The 27160-nt window shown below is 38.5% G+C and overlaps 3 protein-coding genes across 6 annotated transcripts; 2 read left to right on the plus strand and 1 right to left on the minus strand.

Moving 5' to 3' along the window:
• The first annotated feature begins 1190 nt into the window (after window positions 1-1190).
• Window positions 1191-2602, plus strand: LOC309718755 (lymphocyte antigen 6G-like). The gene is made up of 3 exons (XM_082554290.1): window positions 1191-1323; window positions 1749-1856; window positions 1983-2602. Exons 1-3 carry the CDS (start codon window positions 1275-1277, stop codon window positions 2135-2137), a joined length of 312 nt encoding a protein of 103 aa, XP_082410416.1. The 5' UTR covers window positions 1191-1274; the 3' UTR covers window positions 2138-2602.
• Window positions 2603-4644: 2042 nt separating this feature from the next.
• LOC309718752 (DNA mismatch repair protein Msh3-like) lies at window positions 4645-15399 on the plus strand. Of its 4 annotated transcripts, none has more exons than XM_082554284.1 (12): window positions 4645-4951; window positions 5034-5151; window positions 5618-5652; window positions 5818-5901; window positions 5992-6201; window positions 6374-6490; window positions 6589-6706; window positions 6804-6943; window positions 7360-7526; window positions 9661-9746; window positions 14896-15003; window positions 15130-15399. In XM_082554284.1, exons 1-12 carry the CDS (start codon window positions 4805-4807, stop codon window positions 15279-15281), a joined length of 1482 nt encoding a protein of 493 aa, XP_082410410.1. In that variant the 5' UTR covers window positions 4645-4804; the 3' UTR covers window positions 15282-15399. The 4 variants fall into 4 exon arrangements, with proteins under 4 accessions (XP_082410410.1, XP_082410411.1, XP_082410413.1 ...); XM_082554285.1 differs by having other exon boundaries at window positions 5037-5151; XM_082554287.1 differs by lacking the exons at window positions 9661-9746; window positions 14896-15003; window positions 15130-15399 and adding an exon at window positions 8062-9652 and having other exon boundaries at window positions 4646-4951.
• A 171-nt stretch (window positions 15400-15570) lies between these two features.
• On the minus strand, window positions 15571-22151 carry LOC309718754 (putative nuclease HARBI1). Its single transcript, XM_082554289.1, has 5 exons — window positions 22026-22151; window positions 21744-21806; window positions 17732-17844; window positions 17535-17646; window positions 15571-17454 (listed from the first exon to the last, which is right to left on the minus strand). Exons 1-5 carry the CDS (start codon window positions 22066-22068, stop codon window positions 17357-17359), a joined length of 429 nt encoding a protein of 142 aa, XP_082410415.1. The 5' UTR covers window positions 22069-22151; the 3' UTR covers window positions 15571-17356.
• Window positions 22152-27160: the final 5009 nt, after the last annotated feature.

Here is a 27160-nt window from a genome sequence, read left to right on the forward strand (position 1 = left end):
GCCATGGTTCTCAGCCGGAAAAGGGTGGAGTGCCCACTCCGGGTCAGTGGATGAGTTCCTGCCCCAAGTGGAGGAGTTCAAGTATCTCGGGGTCTTGTTCGCGAGTGATGGGAGAAGGGAGCCGGACATCGACAGATGGATTGGTGCTGCGGCCGCAGTAATGCAGACGCTGCACCGGTCCGTCGTGGTGAAGAGGGAGCTGAGTGTAAAAGTGAAGCTCTCAATTTACCGGTCGATCTACGCCCCTACCCTCACCTATGGCCACGAGCTGTGGGTAGTGACCGAAAGAACGAGATCGCGGATACAAGCGGCTGAAATGAGCTTCCTCCGAAGGGTGGCTGGCCTCTCCCTTAGAGATAGGGTGAGAAGTTCGGCCACCTGGGAGTGGCTCAGAGTAGAGCCGCTGCTCCTCCACATCGAAAGGAGCCAGCTGAGGTGGTTCGGGCATCTGACAAGGATGCCCCCTGGGCGCCTCCTGGCTGAGGTGTTCCGGGCATGTCCCACCGGGAGGAGGCCCCGGGGCAGACCCGGGACACGCTGGAGAGATTATATCTCTCGGCTGGCCTGGGTGTTCCCCCGGATAAGCTGGAGGAGGTGGCTGGGGAGAGGGAGGTCTGGGCTTCTCTGCTTAGGCTGCTGCCCCCGCGACCCGGCCTCGGATAAAGCGGATGAAGATGGATGGATGGATGGATGGATGATTTTGTATTTGGCAAGAATCTGATGCATAACCTTAGTTCTTGTCTTCCCTTCCATAAATTGATAGTCTGACAGTGCTGACATTTAACAGGGTGTGGTTATTTGGGCACTTGCTAGGAGGCTTTTCGAAGAGATGCAAATGCTCAGGTTCTGAAAAGAAATTAGGAAGTTGAGCTAAGAAAGAAAGGCTCAGCACTCGGAAGTATAGGAATCGAGAATCTGTTCTTGTGGAGAATGCATAAACTTCACACTTATGCTACTGTCCTGTTTTAAAGCTTCCATGAATCAGTTTTTCAATGTAAAACAATATTGAGTTCTCTCAAAAGGGGTATCTAGATATAAGTTATTATTTATTGTTATTAAATTATATGAGGAAGCTTTCCTGTCCTTTGGCTATGACTCACAGTGACTGACAGTGTTGTCACTTCAGGGGGTGTGGTTATATGGATCACTTGGTAGGAGGCTCTTTGAAGAGATACAAAAGCTCAGGTTCTGAAAGCAAACACGAAAGTTGAGCTGAGAAAGAAAAGATTAGCAGCAGCTTTTTCTCTCACAAGACTGATCAGCAATTTGAGTTCATGATGCAGCTTTATGGAGCTCTGATCCTGAGTGTGACTCTGTCTGCAGGTAAGAAAAATGTACTGATGTTTAAAGGTAACTAGTTAAAGAAATGGTTTAACAATTCAACATTGAGTTTTTTAAACAGCTTGTGAGAAAACAGAAATGAACACTTTATATATTTGTTGTTTAATCATTGAAACTTGAACTTTAAAAATAAGTGTTTTTAGAGTTTTAAAGATATGTACAATGCACCAGACTTTAAAGGAGTCATTTCGTGGTTAATTTAGGGACACAGAAAACAGGCTTAAAAAAATGCAAACATATTTAGTTATTATGTGGTCAGTAGAGGACATATTTTACAGACTGAGAAAACTTCTCATGATTTCACTTCTTATATATGATCCAATTTCTGGAAACTCTCTCAAAGGGCATAAAAAAAACTCCCAGTAATTGCTAATGTATGTAAAATTGTGTTCTTTTTGTTTCTATAGCATGTGGTTTAAGATGCTACACATGCGAAAATTCAGATCCTAAATCCTGCACAGACACCACAACTTGTGCTTCTGGCCTCGACCGTTGTGGCACTCTTAGAGTAAACGGTGAGTTGTTATCTCATATCAGAAGTTCTATCTAAAAATAAATACAAATGCTGAATGTCTGCTGGCTCTTGGTCACATCATGTTTTGTGAAGTTCTTTCTGAGAATTTTCCCCTCATGTCTTACAGGTCTTAATGTAGTTACAAAGGGCTGCCTGCCCAAAGCATTATGTGTTGGGCTTTTCACTTGCTGTGAAGGGGACCTGTGTAACAGCGCTATTCCAACTGGTCCCAGTGCCATCGTTCTGCTGGTATCTTCAGCCATCCTCAAATTTTTTTTCTGAGGCTGAGGAATGATGCTGTTTCTCTGCTGCACTGTTTTCTGACTCTATTTTGTATCAGTAGGGAAGAAAACTTTGAAGTGCCTGAAATAAAACTGTCATTGCTATTTTCATCTGTCATTCAGGGAAGTTGTGGGTTTGACCTATCAAAATACTGTATTGCCTTAATGTAATGTTTTCCTAAAGCAAATAAAAATACAGAAAATATGTTTGCATATTTTTGAATACTCTGAACTGAGTTTGGGAATATCCCAAAATCTTTTTGTTTATTTAATTTTACTACAGCCAATGAGATCTAAGAGCACAGGTAGCTTGCTCTGTAAGGTAACCAGCTGGTTTAAAAAAAATAAATAAAAACTTTATGCTAATTTACAGAGTACTTCTTTTTTATACTTTAAGAGGAACTTAACACAAGGAAGTCCTGACTTCCTAAACATTGAAGGTTCAGATTTTTTGCTGTATTTATGTTATCTCTGGTATATTTTTAAATAGTACACATTAAATAGAGCTGTTACAAACTTATTGTTGCAGCCAGGAGCTATACAAATGTGCCCCCTTTAGACTGCTTTTAAGCCCCCCCCCTTTTTTTTCCTCTCCACTGAGCTATCTCTTCTGTCACTAGTTAGCTAACATAAACTACTGTGAGTCTATCAGCAGCAACACAAAAGAGTAGTTCCCTTACATAAGTTAATGAGTTAATGAGACTCAGATCAGAGCCTTCACATTCAACTCTAGGCAGTTTTTTTGTATATGAGAACTTATACTGATATTAAACATATTTTTTAATACAATAAAATTCTATTTTATTGTAAAAATAACTATGTTATAAAATAACATAAATGCTGAATGTCTGCTGGCTCTTAGTCACATCATGTTTTGCGACGTTTTCTGAGCGTTTTCTTCTCATGTCTTACACATTTTAACGTAGCTTCACTGCCAAAACAGTGGAACATGTGTTTGGCCTATGTCTTGCTGTGAAGCGGAGCTGTGTAACAGCACTATTCCAACTGGTCCCAGTGCCATCCTGCTGCTGGTATCTTCAGCCATCCTCAAATTTCTTTTCTGAGACTGAGGAATGATGTTGTTTCCAAACTGCACATTTTGTACCAGCAGGGAAGAAATAAACAACTTTGAAGTGCTTAATATGAAATAAAACTATCAATGCTACTTTCATCGGCTGGGTTCTGGGTGTGACTTATCCAGAAACTGCATTGCTTAAATGTAATGTTTTTGCTTCCATGCTGCACTTTTTTCTGACTCTATGAACGGTGCAATGATGTGACATAAAATTGTCACTGACATTTTGATATGTCATTCCAATTTAATCAGGGTCTGTCCTGTTCAAATATTTTATTTCTGGAATATTCACTTTTCCTAAAGCAAATAAAAATCCAAACAGAAAATATATTTCAACGTGTGTATTTGTGTTTGTTTGTGTGTGCATGTGTTTCTTATTTCTTTATTGGGAGTTTTTTTTTTGTTAATAATTCTTTATGTATTTTAAAAGGAATTTAGCACTGGTCAATCAACAGGCAGGTTAAGATGGGCTGATGTTCACAAGTTGAAGTGTTCTGGTTTCCTTGTTTAGAATTTTATTTATTAGTTTAAATCCTATAAGCTAAATAAGTATTCTATTCGACAATTACTAGACTACTAGAATACCAGACTTTAAAGGAGCTATTTCCTTGTTGTTTTTAGAGAGAAAATGAAGGCATCTTTTTACACAGCTTTACTTATGAATCTGTGTCTTTCTCTCTTTTTTTTTTTTTTTTTAACAGAGAAGCTCTAAACAAGTTTTTAAGTTATAATTATGACTTACTTGCAGTCAAAAATATGCAAACACGATTAAAACCTCTGAAAGTTTATAGAGTGCCTGACACGCGGTGGCAAAACAGCTGTTACCTCGGATGGAAATGATGGCATTTTTTAAAGTAATGTTTGCAGAGGGACAAAAAAAATGCATTTGGGCTTGTATGAAGTTTGACAGATTGTTTCAGTTATCTGCTGCTCTAAAACACAAGACTGCCCCCTGGTGCCGCCTGCTTTCTGCTGTGCTGTTCTGTCTTCCAGACATAACCCAAGTAGAAGTGCGGTGCACCTGAGCAGGCTGGGTTTACAAATCAGCCCGTCCAGATCTGCTTCCTCTCCTCCTAATCCTTTGTTTTTGTTTGTTTAACATGCATACAATCATTCAAACGATGCACTGCTGACAGACACGTCATTGTTCATGTTCGTTACTTGAAATCCGGCCCATGAGAAAAATGAAAAATGTTCAAAAAATACGACAAGTTTTGCAAAAACAACAGTTTACAATTCAGTCTTTTACTTTTTCAGGATGAAATAAACTTGAAATCAACTACAATACACGTTACAGAAGGAGTTCCGGTGATGAAGAGTGTATAATTGTAAGATTTCACAGAGCAGAATGCATTGAGTAGAATATTTGGCGAAACCAGGAGGAGGCAGCAACGCTCCTGGAGCCGCCAACCTCTGCTAACCAAAGAGGAAGAAGAAGGCGCGCGTCATTTACGCGTCTGTGACCTCATCGTATGCGCTGCTATATTTTGAAAAGCTGGACACCGGCTGTCAAAGCTCTGCACTTTATTGTACAAGCAAATTCATTTTTATGCGACTTGTTATTATGGATCAAATGTAAGCGAACATTAAAGCATGCCAAAGTCTCTGAAAAAGTCCTGCACCACTCAGACCTCCATCAGCAGGTACTTCGGAGGACTGAGCAGCAGCAGCAGCTTTGCCTCCAACAAGCAGCGCGGGATTAACCCAAATCCTGCAGAGCAGCAACTTTCAAGAGGCAACGTGAGTTGAGCTTCACACGCACATATCAGACATGCTTCACTCAATGCTAATTACTGAAGTGCAGTTCATTTTTGTCCTCCAGCAGAAGCTTTCATCTGATGATGAATTGGAATTGCCAAGAAAACGAGTTAAGCCTTCTCCAAAGGACCAACAGGCGGAGGATGTGGAGTGTGAGCCTGCGTCCTGTCAGGGCATTAAAGGTGAGTGTTGACTTCAGACAGAAAAATATGCCATGATCTTCTAAACCCTCAATAAAGTCACTTATATCTGTCCAGTGCCCAGCAGCATCACAGTTCTCCAAACAACATGTGCACTGGTATAGATTGCGATGAGATAACTCTGCCCACAACGCATTTATTTGGCCTCCAGTGCTACCCCTCGATGCACTAGTAGATGCACTTACGGTAAAATTTTAAAAATCCTTGGTGACTTCCTTCTTAAGTTACTGCATTCACAATATTTTCAGAAAGATTGAGGTAACCGAGATTTGAACTTGTCCAACATTTTTAGTAGAAGCACGTGTGCTATGAATATCAGAATCCTACCTCGCCTCATACTCGTGTTATTGCATTCACAAATCCATCCACAAATCCAGCCTCTTACAGCTGAGGGGTAAAAAGTGAAGTTGTTGTTGATGTGACTGTAGTACTTGTCTTCTCTCTTCAGACACAAAGCTGACGCTGAGCCGAAAAGCAGGCAGCCTGTGCTCCTCCACATTGGAGAAGCTGAAAGGCTTCACCTGCGGGGCTGAGCCCAGTGTCGTCAGCAGCGTCACCCGGGGAGAAACAGAGACGGCTGATGCAGGTCAGGAAAGCAGTGATTGGTCTCCTCGTTGTGCTACAGGTCAACCTGAAACTACACACAGACTGCAGCATGCAGAAAGTGAGCATGGAGGTGAAGAGGAGGATAATAAAGAAAAGGCAGATCTGGGGTTGGCTGCTGCAAAACAGGTGTGCAAAAAGTAAAGTACCTGATAACACTGAAAAAGCAAGTGTGACTTTTTACATCGTAACAGATTTGATGTATTTTTATTCCTGCAGGGAGTTCACTTCTCTCAGTTTGCCAAGACAGGAGGAGGAAAGTGTGCAGAGCTGGGTCCTCCATTGGACTGTAGCACCTCCTCCAGGCGTTCAAAGAGCATTTTCACCCCCCTTGAGCAGCAGGTGATCCAGCTGAAACAGCAGCATAAGGATGCTTTGTTGGCTGTGGAGTGTGGTTACAAGTACAGGTTCTTTGGAGAGGATGCAGAGGTGAGAACTAAAAAGCAGATGTGTTAGTGATGCATTTAGAGGGAGTTTAAATTTAAACTGTATAAAATATAAAAGACATATGTTTTAGATGATTCTCTTCTTTCAACACAGTGGCTCTCAGCACCTGATTTGTGTTTCACTGATCGCTGAAGGACGTTTTGTTTGTGAACAGATTGCTGCAAAGGAGCTGAACATCGTCTGTCATCTGGATCATAACTTCATGACGTGCAGCATCCCCACACACCGCCTGTTTGTTCATGTCAGACGGCTGGTGTCTCACGGACACAAGGTTTCTGCTTTATCTTTGACTTTATATGATTACTGTTTACTAATTGCAAGCAGTTTAGGCTCATGCTCTGCTGGCTTTTTTAATGTTTTAATTTATAGGTCGGAGTAGTTAAACAGACAGAAACATCTGCGATCAAAGCGTCAGGGGCCAACAGAAATACTCTGTTCACTCGTCAGCTCAGCGCCCTGTACACCAAGTCCACTTTGGTGGGAGAGGGTATCCTTATAGATGATGAATGTGTGCATGTGTTCTCAAACAACTTTTTATTGTCACTCTTTGTTTGAAACAGTTTCCTTGACAGTTTTTTTAAAAGATGTAAATCCGGTCTGCAGACTCGGGGATGTGGAGGAGGGGGGCTGTGATGATGTTGTGTCGGACCCTCCCGACAGTTTCCTGCTTTGTATTAGTGAGAATTGGGACAAACTGAAGAAGCAGCTCACTGTAGGCCTTGTGGTGAGTTTCATAAGTCAATCCATAAATCCCACCTGATTGGCTGATTGTTCTTCAGGTATTCTGTGTATAAGAGATGAAAATCAAAAATTTAATTTAAAAGTAGAGTTACCCCTTGGCTTTTTGTTCAACACACATTAGGGGACTGTTGTGTATTATTTTAAAATAATTTAATGTTCACTGTTCAGTTTCTTTGCATGCTGATAGTGTAATAACACCACACACTCACGTGTGGTGAAGAAGAAATTGTAAAGAAATTAAATCTTGATTAATAGCTCACTTAAGACAAAAAGTTACTTTAATAAAATTTGAACATGCTTTGCCATTTTTCAGTTTATACAGTGTATAACTGTCAACTTGGAGCTGTAGCTGCACATCTTTGACATCATCTGATTCACAGCATGTGTTTGTGTCTGCAGGCAGTTCAGCCCAGCACCGGCGACGTGCTTCTGGACTGTTTTCCTGACGGTCCCTCTCGCTCTGAGCTGGAATGCCGTGTCCTTAAAATCAATCCTGTCGAAATCCTGGTGCCCTCCGACCTCTCAGAGCAAACCGAGAGACTCCTGCACAGCATTACGAATGCAAGGTAATATGCTGGGAAGACACTAGAGGGCAATATATACCAATATATTACTAAAACGTGCTGAAGCGCTGAGCTTATGTATGTGTTTACAAAGCTGTATCTGTTTGTGAGTTTGGTGTATTTCATTCTGCAGAATTAGGTTTAGGTTTCCCCGGGCAGGCAGACGGTTGTTTTATTTGAAACTCCTCAGGCTCAGTCTGGATGAGGAAATCAATGTCGGCTTGGTTCTCAGCACTCTGGATTTCACTGCAGGGATAAACAGGATCCAGCCAAGCCTTCTGTATTTTAAAAGATCATAGACTGTCTGTCCCATAAAATGGTCATTTTATATCACTAGTTTTATTAAAAGAAAAAGACAGCAGTTACACACCTGCCTACACATATTTAAAGTTCTTCCTCCAGTTCAGTCGTTTAAAAGATCAAGTTCCATAATGTGTTTTTTTTAATGGGTTTTTTGTGTGTATAACTAACATGAGGCTTTGGTGGTTGTAATCAGTTTAAACAAGTGCTTTACAGTTTTCCCTTTTCTCATTGGTAGGTTGGCTTCTTGTGAGATCAACGCAATTACTTTGTTTTGGACTTTTCATCCACCAGAACTTAGTAGAAAAATACTCTTATAGACACATAAAGACCATATTTTTATTGGAAAACAGAAATATATTCTGTTATTTCTTTTCTTTTTTTTTTTTCCTTTCTTTTATTTTTTTAAAATTTGGAGATGCCACAGCTGCACCTTAGTTTTTGCTAATTTTCTGAATTAGCTGTGAGATTTTGTTTAATAACTGATTATGTTCCTTCTTGTTCTCTTCCCTTGCCATCGTTAAGCATTTGCATCTTTGTTCATTAATGAAAAATGGTTCCAGCAAACCAAAGACAGAAAAAGAGTGTCCCTTTAAGCCGCTGAAAGCCAAGTCAGTATAAAAGCAAAGCTGGATCTTTTTGTTTTTTTATTGTACATTTTTGATGAGAGAAAGCAAAGGTTTGTGAAAAAAGAAAAAAGAAAGGCAAAGGAAGTGATTTTAACCACTTTGGAGTTGGCAGCGTGCTTGACGTGCTTTTTGATGATACACTCGATGACTGAGGTATGAAACGACTTCCTGTGTCCCCATTCCCTTCTGTTACCACAGTGTCACAATGTCTCTAGCTCTTGTCCTCGTAATCGGTTCCTCCCTTTGTGCTTGTGTCATACTTCGAAACCCCAACCATCCTTTTTTGTCGACTTCTATTGACTGATACACTTCACCATAGGATGGTGAATGACCCTTCCCAGGATGCTTGTTATGTGTTTGAGTAACTTATTGTGGTGACAATATTTTCTATATTTAAAAAAAATGCTGTGGACTTTTAGGTGGCTTAACATTTTATAGGACACGTCATATTTGTAAAAGTGAAGAAAAAAAAAAGATAAAGTCATACAAAAATGAACATCTTCCCTTTCTTGCACTGGGCATGTACAAACACATATGTACAAAAAGGACCCTTTGTGGGCTATGTACGCTTCCCTTCAGCTACATAACTTCCTTCTGGTACATGCTTCTTTTCTTGGTTTCCTCTGGAGGATATTCTGTTATTTCTGCAACTCGAAACAGGTAAAGACACAAGTTAGCTTCAGAAAAGTTAACAGCATCAGTTTCAGTTATTCCAGCGATTAGCTCATAAGGAGCATCAGAATGTCTTGAAGGTCTTGAGCTTCACTTGAAAGCCTTAATTTAATGTCTGCAGGCTCTTGTATGAATCACGAGAACAAAAAAAGGTTAAATTAAGTTAAATTTACCCTTCATTCTAACTTGTGTTGTAGTTATTTCATTTTTAACTTTAATTTTTATATTTTATTTTATTCCTTCCTAGTTAAATTTACCCTTTTTAATTTTCATATTTATTTCTTATCTCATTCATAGCCTAGTGTCTATACTTTTGTTGTTAAAATGTTATGTCTCAAACAAGTACAGTACTGTATGCTTTTTATATTTTTAGTAGTGTGTCACACAAACAGCAAATATTGTCAAAAAAAGTAAGAACAAAAAAGCAAGGATGCACACTGTTGGCTCAATATTAATACAATTGTATTTATAGTCAGGAGGATAAACAAGGAATAAAAAACAATAGAAAACACTGAATGTAGCGTTGTCTTTGACAGTGTTCTGATATACAACAAAACAATCATGGAACTGGGACTTGACAGCAGCCGTGGACCAAACGAAAATCACACGGGAAAATCACCAGGTATGTGTATGTGTGTGTGTGCGTGCGTCGAAGGAATGTCAAGGCAGGAGCTTTTTTTTATAATGCATTTCCAAAGAAGTGTAGCTCATACACTGCAATAAATGTATTCTGCTACATCTGCTAATGAGAGAACATGTTTTTTCATCATAAAGACTGTGATATGAAGCATCGTTAAAGTCTCACTTCAGTAATGCTGCTGAGAGAAACAAGTGTTGACTCATTTTTTATTTTTTAAATAGATGACTTATAACACTAAACTCTAATTTCAAAGGTTTATTTTAAGTTTAAAGAATATAACAGCTGGTAAGACTATCAGTTTTACTTCTCACTGTCCGTGTTATGTTGTAGTATCCATTGTCATGTATACTACTTTGCTGTGTGGATTGTAAAATGTTTCATTGTATTCATGAAACAAACCAGACTTTTAATGTCTGAATCTTTTATCATTTTTCTGCTTTTGTTCACCCCAAGTTGACAAAACCCACAGACATCCAGAGTTAACTCACTAAAATGTGGAGCAATCTCAGTGTATATAGATGCTTTTACCCTAAACACAATCAGCTGACTGAGAGAAACGCTTGTAGTCCTCACTTTGGTCATTATGAATGTTGAAGGAGATTTGTTCCATAGACACCTTACACTAGTGTTTCCTACACTTAATCCAACACTACTATGTTCTATTTAAATCCAGATTCCTTTTATAGTGTGCAGTGAAATTTGTTAAACCATTGTTTAATGGGACAGAAGTACAAGTTGCTCTTTACTAACACATTGTAGATAAGTTTATTGCTGGACAATACAGCTAGCAGTCTCACATTCTCTTTAGATTTTTGAAATATTGTGTGTAATGGTTTAGTCTCTCACACCTTACCCTTTTCTTCCCAGTATCACAACAGTATGACTCCCAAAGTACGGCTCAGTAAACAAACAAGGTCTCTAAATTCAGAACAGAAATGTACGGTTGGAAGATTAATGATTGCGTTTTTTGTTTGTTTGTTTTTATGTTGCGTAGTAAACTACCCAAACTACCCCCTGTTCTTCTTTTCTGTGTTGATGTTGTTCTTGTGTGTGTGTGTGAATGCCTTAAAAGTCAAAGTATACATTAGCCATACTTACAAAAAACATTTTTAATTTCATTTAGAACTGAGATTCTAAGTTGTAAGCAGAAATCTTATGCTCAGCCAGGAGTATGTTTCCCCACTTTCACAATGCTGAGGTGTCAAATCCATGATCCAACAGATGGTTTGTCACACGCGGGCGAGAAGGGCAAGCCACCCTTTACTTACACAACCTCACACACTATAGATTTTTAAAGTTCTTGTGTACAACGGTTTAGCTACAGATATAACTTCTACTTTTGATAAAGATCACTCCCTCTGCATATTTCTTAAGAAATAAAGCGTCTTTACTGGGATATTTATTGTCGAACTATGCGATTTTCCAAATGTGTGCGGAGTAAAATGTTGTGACCAAGAATCATTCAGGATTTACAACACAAACTGTTTTAATAGCAGAAACAGTCTGCCTTATAGCTCCCATACTTTACCGCTAGTTTTACAAACACATTCTTCTTCATATCTGTTTAATTGATTTTTTTATGAAACTGATTTTCAATAGTACAACTAACGTCTAACTTTTCTTTGCTCCCCAGTATAAATGCAAGAATTTTTCAGGCTTTATTGAAACTGTCACAATTTAACACTCAATGCCATAAACAGAGTTGATCCATGTCTCTATGGACACTGTTTCATACATCAACAGCTCTGAAAATCACTTTTAAAGTAATGTAGAACATGACCTCTCTCACTCTCAGTGTCTCTAAAAAACCAGCAAACTGACAATCACCTCTAAACAAGGGATTAGTTTATAGGTTTTTTGTTTGTTTTGTTTTTTATCATGCGCAACCACCAGACTAAGTTTGTAGTCTCACCTGCTAATATTATGTTGTTATTGCACAATATTCAGCTAGTTTACTACTTTGACTTTACTTTGAGCACATTTCTGAGAAAATTATAAATTAAACCTTCACCACAGCTAACTCTTTTTAAAAACCAATAACAGGTGTATTTCTTAGATCTCTGTATAATGCCATATTCTCTCCCAGCGTACCCTTGTCTCACAACAGGGTGATTCCCAAAGTACGACTTAATAAACAGAGACTCTAAAACCAGAACAGAAAGATAAAGTTGGAAGATTAAAAAATTAAGGTTTGTGTTTTTATAGCACGAAGTAAACTACCCCCTTGTCTCCTAGGCCTTGTTGTGCATACCTTAGAAGTCAGATTATACATTAGTCATACTTCCAAAAACATTTTGAATTCCATTTATAACTGAGATGCCAAGCTGTTATCAGACATCTTATGCTCACCAGGAGCATGTATCCCCACTTTCAAAACCTTAAGGTGTCAAATTCACAAACCCAACATGGGCTCATTCAACACAGGGGCCAGAAGTGCATGTCGGCCTTTACTGACACACTATAAATAAAGTCCATACAGTATTGTGTTGTAAGTTCTGGCTTTAATATTTCCAGCTGATAAGGAGATGTATTGCATTTCAAATGCTTCATACAAAAGACTTTTAAACGTCCACTTTGCCTGTAATGACAGTATCAAGCTACAAAGCATTGTTTTTACTAAAATTCAACATTTTCAGATGAAAATTTTACTGCTTTTTAAAAAAATTTTTTTTTTTACTGTAACAACCCACTGAATGCCATTTTAGGATGACATTCTTGGAGATTCCATATATATAGATATATGCTTTTGGAGTGAGGGTATCTAATACACAAGTTGTCACTGTGTTTTGTACTACCAGCTGTGAGGGCTCTGCTTTTACTTTGTCTCGTGAGAATGTATTTTTCAAAGGCGATCTGGTACCGCAGTCTTTTTGACAAGATTAAAAGACACGTCCATCAGAGTTCATGTAGACAATGCTGAAGAAACAAGTCCATGTCAGAAAGCCATCAAATTTAACTGAACTGCAACAATTCTGTCAAGAGGAGTGGTCAAAGATTCAAACAGAAACTTGCCAGAAGCTTGTGGATGGCTACCAAAAGCGCTTAATTGACATGAAAATGGCTAAGGGACATGTAACCAAATATTAGCACTGCTGTATGTATATTTTTGACTCAGCAAATGTGATCCCTTTTTTCTGTTAACCCATGATAAAGTTATCAAAGAACCAAACGTGATGAATGTTTTTTTTTTCTTTTTTTTTATGGAAGTGAATGAATGAATGTTTTTTGTGACAAAGAGGTATCTGTTCCATTCACTCTATCAGAGAAAAATCAGAGTTGCAGAAATAATGGGATACTCAATAGAGCCATTATATTATGTTCTTTACAAGTGTATGTAAACTTTTGACCACAACTGTACTTGTCTAGGGGAGGGCAACCCCCCCCCCCCCCCCCCCCCCAGACTGAACAATGGAATTAGCGCAAAAGTACTGAAGAGGGGTGACACAGGGCAGCCCCCCCACTTACTCTTTATAGGTATGTGTATGAGGAACGATCCTCAGATCCACTTGGTGCTTGCTGTGGCTGCATGTAGTGTGATCTCCCAATGCCAACTGGTAATAAAGCTTTGATGAAAAATACTCCAGCCTCATTTGACCCTTTTTCTCCAGCTGGGATATCAAAAGGATCGGTGAGGTCAAGAAGAAGTAAACCTCAACATGTGTTTTGAGATATAGGTTGCATAAAGGTGTGTGCAAGGAAGAATGACAGATTAGCAGTTTAAAATAGCCAGAGTGAAGGCTAATTGGCCAAAGGCAGGCAGAAAGATGATTAAACTAGACCAGTGATGTCAGCAATGAGCTTGACATCATGGGAAAGGGGAAGTAATGTAAAGCATAGATAAGCTACCAAACAACCAGGAAGCACAGATGTGTCATTACAGATCTTCTTTATTGAATAACTTATTGACCTTATGAAATATAAAGGACCATAAAAAATCTGATAAAATTATATTTGAGGCAATGTTATACTCCAGTTAAACAGACTTTCAGAAAGAAGCATGATAAAAAAAATGTCTTATTATGAATACAATGTAACTTCTCATCTAAAGTTTTGTTATCAATTTATTTGCACACATCTTTTTTTTACTTAATATGATATAGTTTATTTGGCAAGAATCTAATGCATAACCTTAGTTCTTGTCTTCCTTTTTAGAAGACATGGATAGTCTGACAGTGCTGACATTTAACAGGGTGTGGTTATTTGGGCACTTGCTAGGAGGCTTTTTGAAGAGATGCAAATGCTCAGGTTCTGAAAGAAGAATAGGAACTTGAGCTAAGAAAGAAAGGCTCAGCACTTGAAGTATAGGAATCAAAAATTGGTTCTTGTGGAGAATGCATAAACTTCACACTTATGCTACTGTCCAGTTTTAAAGCTTCCATGAATCAGTTTTTAAATGTAAAACAATTTTAGATTCCCTTGAAAAGCGCTATATAAATTTAAGTTATTATTTATTGTTATTAAATTATATGAGAAACTCTTCTGTCCTTTGGCTATGACTTATAATAACTGACCATATTGTCACTTCAGGGGGCGTGGTTATATGGATCACTTGGTAGGAGGCTCTTTGAAGAGATACAAAAGCTCAGGTTCTGAAAGCAAACGAGAAAGTTGAGCTGAGAAAGAAAAGATTAGCAGCAGCATTTTCTCTCACGAGACTGATCAGCAATTTGAGTTCATGATGCAGCTTTATGGAGCTCTGATCCTGTGTGTGACTCTGTCTGCAGGTAAGAAAAAAATGTATTGATGTTTAAAGGTAAAAAGTTAAATAGTTTAGCAATTCAATACTGAGTTACATAAACAGCCTGTGATGAAACAGAAATGAACACTTTATATATTTTTTATTTAATCATTGAGACTTTAATTTTAAAAATAAGCGTTTGTGGTTTTAAAGATATGTGGAATACATCAGACTTTAAAAGAGTCATTTCCTGGTTAAGAAAACAGGCTTAAAAAAATACAAACATATTTAATTATTTTGTGGTCAGTAGAGGAAATATCTTCCAGACTGAGAAGACTTCTTAAGATTTCACTTGTTATATATGACCCAATTTCTGGCAACTCTCTCAAAGGGCATAAACAACTCTCAATAATTTCTAATGTGTGTAAAATTGTGTTCTTTTTGTTTCTATAGCATGTGGATTAAGATGCTACGCATGCATCAATTCAGATCCTAAATCCTGCATAGACACCATAACTTGTCCTGTTGGCTTCGACCATTGTGTCACTTTTAGATTAAACGGTGAGTTGTTATCTCATATCAGAAGCTCTATCTAAAAATAAACACAAATGCTGAATGTCTGCTGGCTCTTTGTCACATCATGTTTTGTAAAGTTCTTTTTGAGAATTTTCCCCTCATGTCTTACAGCTCTTAATGTAACTAAGGGCTGCCTGCCCAGTAAATACTGTGGTGGGCCTGTCACTTGCTGTGAAAGGGACCTGTGTAACAGCGCTATTCCAACTGGTCCCAGTGCCATCGTTCTGCTGGTATCTTCAGCCATCCTCAAATTTCTTTTCTGAGGCTGAGGAATGATGCTGTTTCCCTGCTGCACTGTTTTCTGAATCTATTTTGTATCAGTAGGGAAGAAATAAACAACTTTGAAGTGCCTGAAATAAAACTGCCATTGCTATTTTTATCTGTCATTCAGGGAAGTTGTGGGTTTGACCTATCAAAATACTGTATTGGTGAATGTAATGTTTTCCTAAAGCAAATAAAAATACAGAAAATATATTTGCATATTTTTTGAATACTCTGAACTGAGTTTGGGAATATGCCAAAATCTTTTTGTTTATTTAATTTTACTACAGCCAATGAGATCTAAGAGCACAGGGCCCTGTTTCAGGAAGCCGGTTTGGAAAACTCAGAGTGAAAAACGACACTCACGGTTGAGTAACCCCGAACTGTCCAACTCGGAATATTCCGTTTCAGAAAGGCTGATAACAATTAGTTCAGTCAACGCGGAGTTGCTTTAACCCCAAGTGAAGCGCGCGGACGAGGATACATAAAGCCCTGATAAGCGGAGCACAGATTAAGCGAGTCACCATGGAGACGGAGGGAAAGAAGGCGCGGTCAATGTATTTCACAGCGCTTGAGGCCGAAATTCTGATGGCAGCATATGCCGATAACATGCAAATTCCGCGGAAAAAAGTAACACAGCCACAGCTGCAAAAGCATGCATGGCAAAACATAGCCGACAGAGTCAATGCGTGAGTGTTAATTTAAACATTGATCGAGGGATTTCCACCCATTTAACACGTTATTTTATCATATGTTATTTTATTTGTTATTTTATACATTTTATTTTGTGATGTGATGTGAGCGCAGGTGCAACCCAACAGGCCCCAAACGTGCCTGGCAGCAAGTAAAAATGAAATATAAAAATATAGTCCAAACAGGTAAGGTGTAATTGTATTATGAGCCATAGTGCTTGGTCTGTTTGTCCCATGTAAATCAATTGCAGTTAGAGGCTACATTAATTTTCCTTCTGTAAGCACTTATTGAAATTATCTGAGCACATTACAAGTACATATTTGCTTACTCTGTATGCTCAAATGTGGCCCGTTATAGCCAACAGAAAAAAAGCGGAGGCCCGAAAAACAGGTGGGGGTCCTCCACCACCACCACTCAGAGGCTGAGCAGTTGGCCCTCAGCCAAAACAGTGGGCGCCCTGTGGCTGAAGGCATCTCTGTGGGAACATCCTCTGAGTCAATAACCCCGCAAGACACAAGTGCCTACATAAGGGGTAAATTCAAAATAATACATGATGTGCATACATCCTTTCTTCACAGTCACCTTTGCAGTGCTACTCATTCATTTGATAAACTCTTTACCATAATGAATTATTTTGTAGTGAAGTTATTTTCCGACTGATTTTGCCTTCCCTCAGTCTTGGTTGTCTTTGAGAGCATAATGACAATGAAGTGTAAGGTGATTGGTATGTTTGTTAATTGCCATTTGGTCCCTTGTAAGTTATAAGTGACCTGTATAAACCTCATATTCTATCAGTTGATGGTGATGGTGTACTGCATCTGGTGCAGCCTCCTGTTGAGCCAGACCAACATGCAGTTGTGAGTACTCTTAATACTCCACAGATTATATGAGTTTACAGTAGAACAGCAATGTTGTCTATTTCTTTACTACAGGAAAATAATGAAGAAACATTGACAGCTGTTACAGAGGAGGAAGCAACAGAGACACTTTATGAGGTTTACATCTTTTAATACTTTGTGTACAGGAAATACAGGTGACCAATAAAGCCAGTTGAACAAAAAATCTGTTTATTCTTCTTTCAACATGTTGAGGTGATGGGTCAAAAGAAATGATTGTGACATATGGTGTCTCTGACTGCTCTTCCATCTTGTATGTCCGTGGGAGGGTCAGGATGTTCATGGTTTGGATCACTGCTGATGTTTGGTTCAGAAGGACAGTGTTCTCCTCTAATTGTGGCAATGTTGTGAAGAATCACACATGCCACAATAATGTCACATGCCCTTTCTGGGGTGACCCTGAGTCTTTGCAGGCACTGGAACCGGGCCTTAAGCATTCCGATAGTCATTTCAATTCTGGCTCTTGTCCTGCAATTAGCCAGATTATATCACTGCTGTGGGCCCGGTTCAGGGTCAGGGTAAGGGGTAAGCAAATAGGGTAAACATGGATACCCCCTATCACCAAGCAAGTAGCCAGTGAACTCTCCTAAGACAGAAGGGTACACTTCAGTTCAAATGTCCCTGAAGCAATTGGTCTTTATATATTTTAAAGTATTCTCAACTCACCATGTCCAAATTTTGTGCTCAGTGTACATTCACGGAATATTTGTGAGTCATGGACAGAGCCTGGCCACTTGGCTTCCACATTTGTGATAATGTTGGCAGCATCACATATGATCTTCACAGTGCAGAGAACACAAATTAGCATCCATTACTATAATGAAATAATTTGTTAGTTTGACATGCTACAGGGAACTATGTACCTGTACATTAATGCTGTGGAAAGACTTCCTGTTCACATAGTCTCCTTCATTTACTGAAGGAGCAATGATTGGAATGTGAGTACCATCTGTACAGCCAATCACGCCTGGGAACCCTGAAAATAAATGTGCAATTTAAGTAGTAGTCCAAGTATCACCACATCATACATTAAGTTTTGGTCATCCTGATACCTGCAATTTTGTGGCATCCCTCTTTGATAAATCCTGTGGGTCTGTGACCGGGGAACACCACAAACCAGTACAGGAGACGTTTCAGTGCAACTGTAACATTCCTGACTGCCCGACAGACGGTAGCCTTGGAAACGTGCTCAGCGTCACCAATATTATACAGAAAGCTCCCGTTTGCAAGAAACCGAAGTGCAATACGAATAATATGTACAGAACTGAGAGCATGTCCGCGATGTGTCACATGCGTAATATATGGCCTGAGGATGTTATCCAAATAAATTATAGATTGTGCTGAGAAACGGTAACGTTCGCACAGAAAATCATCAGGAAATGATAAAATGTCCAAACGCGCTCTGATCACTCTCTCCCGGCGGAGAGCTCTGCGGAGAATTTGGGCTTCACGATCTACTGGCTCTTCAAGGAAGTGGCACGCCATGTCCGACACTTCCTACTGTCAGGTTTCCGACAAAGGGGCGGAGACAGTCAGGGTTAGTTGTAGTAAACCTGCTAGGGGGCAGGTTAGCTTCACGGAGTGTGTCGTCATAGTGACTCACTCAGGCTGCAGCTGAACTCGCTTTGTGAAACCGAAAACCCAGAGTTTTCGTTAACTCAGGGTATACTTACTCAGTTTTTCCACTAAACCGGCTTCCTGAAACAGGGCCCAGGTAGCTTGCTCTGTAAGGTAACCAGCTGGTTTTTTTGTTTGTTTTTTTAAAGGTAAAAACTTTATGCCAATTTACAGAGTACTACTTTTTTATACTGAAGGTTCAGATTTTTTGCTGTATTTATGTTATCTCTGATATATTTTTAAATAGTACACATTAAATAGATCTGTAACAAATTGAAGATTCTTGGTTTCCTTGTTTACAATTTTATTTTCAATAATTTGAAACTTATAAGCTGAATCATCACTGTATTTGACAATTACAACTTGCCATATAATTCTTCTAATTTTAGGGTGTAATCAGCAGTGTTGGTCAAGTTACTTGAAAAAAGTAATCAGTAACTAATTACTGATTACTTCCCCCAAAAAGTAATCCCGTTACTTTACTGATTACTTATTTTCAAAAGTAATTAATTACCTAGTTACTTAGTTACTTTTTAAAAACACGAGTTGGCGATAGATCTTTCAGCCCAATTCTACTTTTTCTACATAATCCATCATACAAAATGTAAACAGATGGAAAAGTCTCTTTTTTTTAACTTGTTTTATCAGTTTTAATATTTTAACTTTATGCATCAAGCAAAAATTTAATTATATGCAACATTCTCTGACTTGAATAAATTAGTTTAACATTTAAACCTATTTTCTACACATTCCAGCACATAAAATGAAATATTTTTTGTGTTTACACTCACTCTTTCAAATAGATGCAAGTAAAACACAGCAGAAAATAAATAAAGTCAAAGACTCAGCGGTCCTTTTGCTCTATTTTCACCTGTAAAGCAGGACTGCGGTAGGCGGAGGTTTACCCTGGTGCAGGTGTGCCGCGGTCAGTTAAAGAATCCTCGAGTTTGTCTGTGAATTTCCCATTACGTCGTTGCGCACGGTGCTTGCTTGGAAGTTTAGGGGTTTTTTTCGCTGTAAAAAGAAGTTTTCTTCCCACGCACGATGGACACTAATGTTTTTGTCACTTTTTATGGAATCAAACTCAAAGTAAGGTCAGTACTTCCACACTTTAAACGCTGCACGCTCATACTCTCTCCCACAATCGATATGTGATCCATTGTTGATATGCACACAGCTGTTGTCACTAACGGCGCACTCGCTTACGTCACTGTCGTGAGACATTCTCGCAAAAAATCACAGTTTTAGTAACGCAGTAACGCAGCGTTCCTACGGGAAAGTAACGGTAATCTAATTACCGTTTTTGTAATAGTAATCCCTTACTTTACTCGTTACTTGAAAAAAGTAATCAGATTACAGTAACGCGTAACGCGTTACTGCCCATCTCTGGTAATCAGACAGTCAGTGACTCATTCAAGCTCTCTTTTTATTTAGTTTTTTTAATATAAAACTTATTGTTGCAGCCAGGAGCTATACAAATGTGCCCCCCTTAGACTGCTTTTAAGCCCCAACACTCCCCCCCCCTTTTTTTTTTCTCTCCACTGAGCTATCTCTTATAAGAGTGAAAACAGATATAAGATCCCTTGAAAAATTATATAATGAAACTTGTATGTTTTGGATACTTACTAAAACAATGTATGAAAGTAATGCGAAAGTGGCCACTTTCATGAGTAAATCATGTAAGCCTTATATGATTTACTCATGAAAGTGGCCACTTTCATGAGTAATCACATATAAGTTTTTACTATTTCTTTTCCGTATGGGTAGTTAGCTAACATAAACTACTGTGAGTCTATCAGCAGCAACACAAAAGAGTAGTTCCCTTACATAAGTTAATGAGTCTCAGATCAGAGCCTTCATATTCAACTCTAATCATTGAGAACTTATACTGATATTAAACATATTTAGAAAAAATACATTGAAAAATGATATTTTTATTGTGAAAATAACTTAATGTTATAAAATAACATAAATCTTGAATGTCAGCATATTTTTTATAATACTTAGAACTGTGTTTGGGTATATGGCAGAATCATTTAGTTTATTTAATTTTACTACAGTCAATGGGGGCTCAGAGCACAGGTAGGCTGCTGTGTAATGCATTTTAAACAAAATAGAAGGAAACAAACTTAAAGTACTTCTTTGTATACTTCAACAGGAACTCAACATTAGGGAAATCCCCTCATAAATTTGTCCTAAATGCAAGAGTTGGATCACAGTTTTTAGTTGTAGGTGTTTTATCTCTAAGCAGGGGCAATTCTAGGATCAGAGCTTAGGGGGTGCTGAGCACCCAGAGAGCTGCCCAGCCAGGCAAGATAAACCTGTCTCTGTCAGTCCCTGCATCCTTAAATGTTGTCCCGAGTTCTCTCTGACTGTCTCCTTGGTGCATTTAAACCCCTGTTCCTCCCTGTCCTCATCGTCTGTTGTCTTTGTCTCCTTTATCAGTCATCATAATTGTACCCTCTCTGTGAAAGTCTGCAAATGTCTTTATTAAATCATAAGATTCTTAAATTCATCAAGTCTCTCTGTGCCTGGGTACAAATAAATTATTACAAAATATTTAAAAAAAACTATAAAAATGGAGGCAACTTTGCCTGTGGTAGAATTTATGCAATGTATGAAAAAATCTTTGCTGCAGATACTAATGTGACTATTTTAATAATACTAATTTTGTGTTGTAAGATTTATGACTTTCATGCTTTCATAGTGGTACTTGGGAGAGCTTGACATTTTTATCAGGTGGTACACACTGTAAAAAGTTTGAGAAACACTGAGAAGTGTATGTGTGCTTTTGGAAAACATTTAAAGCTGCTGTACAGAATCTTTGAAACAAGCTTAAAGCATTTTTAGAAACAGAGCACTCAGCTTCTCTTTACAGCTCCTCACTCCACCAGGGCTGTTTGGCACTTTCTGATAGTGTGCAAATGTGATGTACGTACTGCGGCAGTCATACAGACAACTGGACGGTCCAAAAGTTGGCCTACCTATTACTGGCTGAGGTTTTAGTAGAGTTGTGGCTGAACCACATAAAAATATATCATTAATTTTAATCTCCCCGATCAATTATAATGTTATGTTGGAATGTTGTTAAAGAGGGTCAAAAATGTTTCAACCCAGTTTGTTTTGCAGATTCTGTACAGCAGCTTTAATATAGGGAGAACACAACTTCCAGATTGTGTGTGTAAAATCAGGTTTTTTCTCTTTGTCACTTTAACAGTTTTTGTTGTGCCTGTCACTGTTCCCTGTCTGTTTTCTTACCTGGTTCTTCCTGACCTTGTACTTTCTCCTCACGTTCCCCTCTTTCCTCTCTCCCTCTTTGGACTGACAATCATACACAAATAGATTGTATTCAATTAGATGAAAAATTACATTAATATAAAAAATACTATTAAGATCACTAACAAAAAGTCCTCTCTCAGTGTACTTTCAACCAAAAGGCAAATAACCAAACCACATGAACATCTAATAAAACATATAAATATTGAAACACTGATCCAACATTATTCTCGATTGATGGATCATTTGATCTTACACTTTTACCTGAATGTGGCTCCTTTTTTTGAAAAAACTTCCTTATATCCATTATGAACCTGGCTGTCTCTCTGTACACACACACACACACACACACACACACACACACACACACACACACACACACACACACACACACACACACACTGGGAGTTATAAGGTTAATGGGCATTCAGTCAGTTAGCTAGTTAGTATCCATTTCAAACAGGACAGTGGTAACAACAGCAGGCTGCGGACAATTTTAAGTTTTAGGTTTTAAATAGGCTGTATACATTTCAATGGGAGCAACGGGACAGTCAAATGTTGCTGGTTTTACTACAGAGCAGGACGGATTGTAGAGTAGCAAACATCATCGGAAAACATGTTTTCAACCCTGCAGGTTACCTGGGTGTAATATTTCTCAGCTAAAAAGAAACATGGTCTGACTCCTACCTAACTATATAAAGATTAACTGAAGGTTAAATGCAGCTCACATGTCCTGTTTTAAGCCAGGCACTAACACCTCCACTCCACTGCGTCTCAGCCACCATTGCTCTGGCAGAAAGGGCGCTAGAGCCAGAGCAGGGGAGAGGCGAGCTGGAACAAACCATTTTGGGGGGGGGGGGGGGGGGTATCTATACTTTTGTTGTTAAAATGTTATGTCTCAAACAAGTACAGTACTGTATGCTTTTTATATTTTTAGTAGTGTGTCACACAAACAGCAAATATTGTCAAAAAAAGTAAGAACAAAAAAGCAAGGATGCACACTGTTGGCTCAATATTAATACAATTGTATTTATAGTCAGGAGGATAAACAAGGAATAAAAAACAATAGCAAACACTGAATGTAGTGTTTGACAGTGTTCTGAAATACAACAAAAAAATCATGGAACTGGGACTTGACAGCAGCCGTGGACCAAACGAAAATCACACGGGAAAATCACCACAGCCTAGACACCCAGCGCTACACAAATAAAAGAAGTGTGTGGAAACGACTCACCACCTATGGTCCCAGGGACACTGGCGGATCCTCCATTCACTAAAAAAAAGAAAAGCACAGGACCAGTGTTGGTCAAGTTACTTGAAAAAAGTAATTAGTAATTAATTACTGATTACTTCTCCAAAAAAGTAATCTCGTTACTTTACTGATTACTTGGGGCGATCGTGGCTCAAGAGTTGGGAGTTTGCCTTGTAATCGAAAGGTTGCCGGTTCGAGCCCCGGCTTGGACAGTCTCGGTCGTTGGGCAAGACACTTCACCCGTTGCCTACTGGTGGTGGTCAGAGGGCCCGGTGGCGCCAGTGTCCGGCAGCCTCACCTCTGTCAGTGCGCCCCAGGGTGGCTGTGGCTACAATGTAGCTTGCCATCACCAGTGTGTGAATGGGTGGATGACTGGATATGTAAAGCGCTTTGGGGTCCTTGGGGACTAGTAAAGCGCTATATAAATACAGGTCATTTACCATTTACTTATTTTTAAAAGTAATTAGTTACTTAGTTACTTTTTAAAAACATGATACACAACCTGAATAGGTAATAAAGCTATAGACCTTTAGCCCAATTATATTTTTTATGCATAATCCATCATATAAAATGTAATCAAATGGAAAAAGTCTTTTTTCAATCTTTGTTTTATTAGTTTTAATCTTTTAACTTTATGCAAATTGCATCAAGCAAAAATTCCAATCCAATGCAACTTTATTTATATAGCACTTTAAAAACAATAAAGTTGACCAAAGTACTTTCCAATAATAAAACAGAGATAACAGTTAAAAACCATACATTAAACAGACAAATAATAAATATAAATAATAATCAAATAAATAAATAAGTGAAAAAGAAGATAAAAATAAATCAGTATATATATTAAATATTAAGACATGAGTAAAATAGGCAATAAAATATACAATGAATAAAATTAACAAAATAAAAAGATTAAGAGTGACCAACAGCTGACTAAAACTGACTACAAGCTGACTCTGGTACTACACCTAAAAAGCCTTTGACAAAAAGTGTGTTTTAAAAAGTGATTTAAACATTCCAAGTGTTGTGGTCAGCCTACTATTGAGGGGCAGTTTATTCCATATTTGGGGGCCACAACAGCGAAAGCTGTCGTCCCCCCCCCCCCCCCCCACTGTTTCAGTCTCGACATGGGGACAGCAAGGAGTGACTGGTCAGTTGATCTGAGAGACCTTTGTGGAATGTATCGGTGTAGAAGGTGTGTTTATACTATTTCAAATAGATGCAAGTAAAACACAGCAGAAAATAAATAAAATCAAAGACTCAGCGGCAATAAGTCCTGTTGTTCTTAAATCTATTTTCACCTGTTTAGCAGGAGTGGGGCAGGTGGAGGTTTGCCCTGGTGCAGGTGTGCTGCAGCGGCCATGTCAGTGTCCGGGATTAGGGGGTTTCTCTGTGAATTTCACATTCCCGTGGCAGCGTACTCGGTGCTTGCACAAAAGTTTAGGGTTTTTTTTCCCTGTAAAAAGAAGTTTTCTTCCCACGCAGTGTACAGAGGACGCTAATGTTTTTGTCACTTTTTACAAAATCAAACTCAAAGTAAGGTCAGTACTTCCATGCTTTAAACTCTGCACAGTCATACTCTCTCCTGCACTTGATATATTATCCATTGTTTATCTGCACACGTCTGTGACCACGAACATTGCACTCGCTTATGTCATTGTCATGACACTCTTGCAAACAAAATCATGGTTTAGTAATGCAGCATGCTTACGGGAAAGTAACAGTAAAATATAAAAGAAGCTTCAATTCTTCGATAAAACAGATTACACACTCACACACAGCGAATCAGAATCAGAATCAGAATACTTTATTGATCCCTGGGGGAAATTATTTTTTGTTACAGTGCTCCACTGTAAGACTGGAGGACTAACTTCGATTGCAGTCCAGTACAGCTCCCCACAAAGTGGAACCAGCAACTCAAGCGATTCAGGGTTCCCAGCACCAGCACGACACTCGGGCAGAGGATCGCTCTAGTCCGACCACGGAGGTGTGAGTGCAAGCAACAGGGCAGAATGAGCTGAGTAAAACCAGGCAAAACACTGAGGAAAAAAGATAAAACCAGATAATAGACAAAAGAGTCGCCAAGACCGGACAAGGCAAAATGAAACGAGACAACACAGCAGTTCCACCAAGGAGGAGCCCTAAAACAACGGCTGGGCAAGCGTTTTGATCCTCCAATTAAGGCATTATTATTATGTTATATATCTTGAGATATTTTAAGTTTAAATTTCAGCTCAGTGAAGCACCTTAAGCACAAGAACTTTTTCAGTATCGTATTTTTCAGACTATAAGTCACACTTAAATTCAAATTCAAATTCAAATTCAAATTCAAATTTTATTTGTCACGTACACAGTCATACACAGTACGATATGTAGTGAAATGCTTGGACAACTGCTCGTGACCTAAAGAAAACAAAAAAGGAAAAGGCTATGAATAAGATAGGAAATAAATATGAAAAATTAAAAAGGGTAAATTTAACTAGGAAGGAATAAAATATTTGTTCTCCCTCAAGAACTCTGGTAATCAGACAGTCAGTGACTCATTCAAGCTCTCTTTTTATTTAGTTTTTTTAAATATAAAACTTATTGTTGCAGCCAGGAGCTATACAAATGTGCCCCTCTTATACTGCCTTTAAGTCCCCAGCCCACTTTTCTCCACTGAGCTATCTCTTCTGTCACTACCCATATGGAAAAGATATATATAAATCTTATAAAGTTTGTATCTGTCTTGTGTGAAACTTGTATGAAAAGCATATAAGAGTGAAAACAGATATAAGATCCCTTGAAAAATTATATAATGAAACTTGTATGTTTTGGATACTTACTAAAACAATGTATGAAAGTAATACGAAAGTGGCCACTTTCATGAGTAAATCATGTAAGCCTTATATGATTTACTCATGAAAGTGGCCACTTTCATGAGTAATCACATATAAGTTTTTACTATTTCTTTTCCGTATGGGTAGTTAGCTAACATAAACTACTGTGAGTCTATCAGCAGCAACACAAAAGAGTAGTTCCCTTACATAAATTAATGAGTTAATGAGACTCAGATCAGAGTTCAAGTCTAAGCAGTTTTCTTTTTTGTATATGAGAACTTATACTGATATTAAACATATTTTTTTAATACAATAAAATTCTATTTTATTGTGAAAATAACTATGTTATAAAATAACATAAATGCTGAATGTCTGCTGGCTCTTAGTCACATCATGTTTTGCGACGTTTTCTGAGCGTTTTCTCCTCATGTCTTACACATTTTAACGTAGCTTCACTGCCAAAACAGTGCAACATGTGTTGACTCTATATCTTGCAGTGAAGGGGATCTGTGTAACAGCACTATTTCAACTGGTCCCAGTGCCATCCTGGGGCTGGCATCTTCAGCCATCCTCAAATTTCTTTTCTGAGGCTGTGGAATGATGTTGTTTCCCTGCTGCACTTCAGATTCTATTTTGTATCAGTAGAGCAGAAATAAACAACTTTGAAGTGCCTGATATGAAATAAGACTGTCACTGATATTTTCATGTATCATTCAGGGAAGTTCAGGGTTTGACCTATCCAAATACTGTATTGCGTGAATGTAATGTTTTCCAAAGTAAATAAACATGCAAACAGAACATATATTTGCATATATTTTGAATACTCTGAACTGTGTTTGGGAATATGGCAGAATCTTTTGGTTTATTTAATTTTACCACAATCAATGGGGGCTCAGAGCACAGGTAGGCTGCTGTGTGATGCATTTTAAACAAAATAGAAGGAAACAAACTTAAAGTACTTCTTTGTATACTTCAACAGGAACTCAACATTAGGGAAATCCCCTCATAAATTTGTCCTAAATGCAAGAGTTGGATAACAGTTTTTAGTTGTAGTTGTTTTATCTCTAAGACATGTCAGAGTGATGCATGCAAACACAAAATAAAAAATAGTAAGGGAGGAAATACTTGTTCACAGCACTGTATGCTTCATCCAGGAAATTAGTGGATTCAAAAAACCTGGGTAGAAATGCAGCACACTTGAACAGGTTGAGCTCAGACTGGCTGCTTGTCATTTAGCTGGGGTCTTCAGCCCTTGACTGTAACGTTGTCTGTGATGTGGCCTATGCAACCATGAGTGGCAAAGTTTATTTACAGCACTGATAATGTCA

The sequence above is a fragment of the Aulonocara stuartgranti genome (assembly GCF_965226115.1).
Source record: "Aulonocara stuartgranti genome assembly, chromosome: 12".
Classification (NCBI taxonomy): domain Eukaryota; kingdom Metazoa; phylum Chordata; class Actinopteri; order Cichliformes; family Cichlidae; genus Aulonocara; species Aulonocara stuartgranti.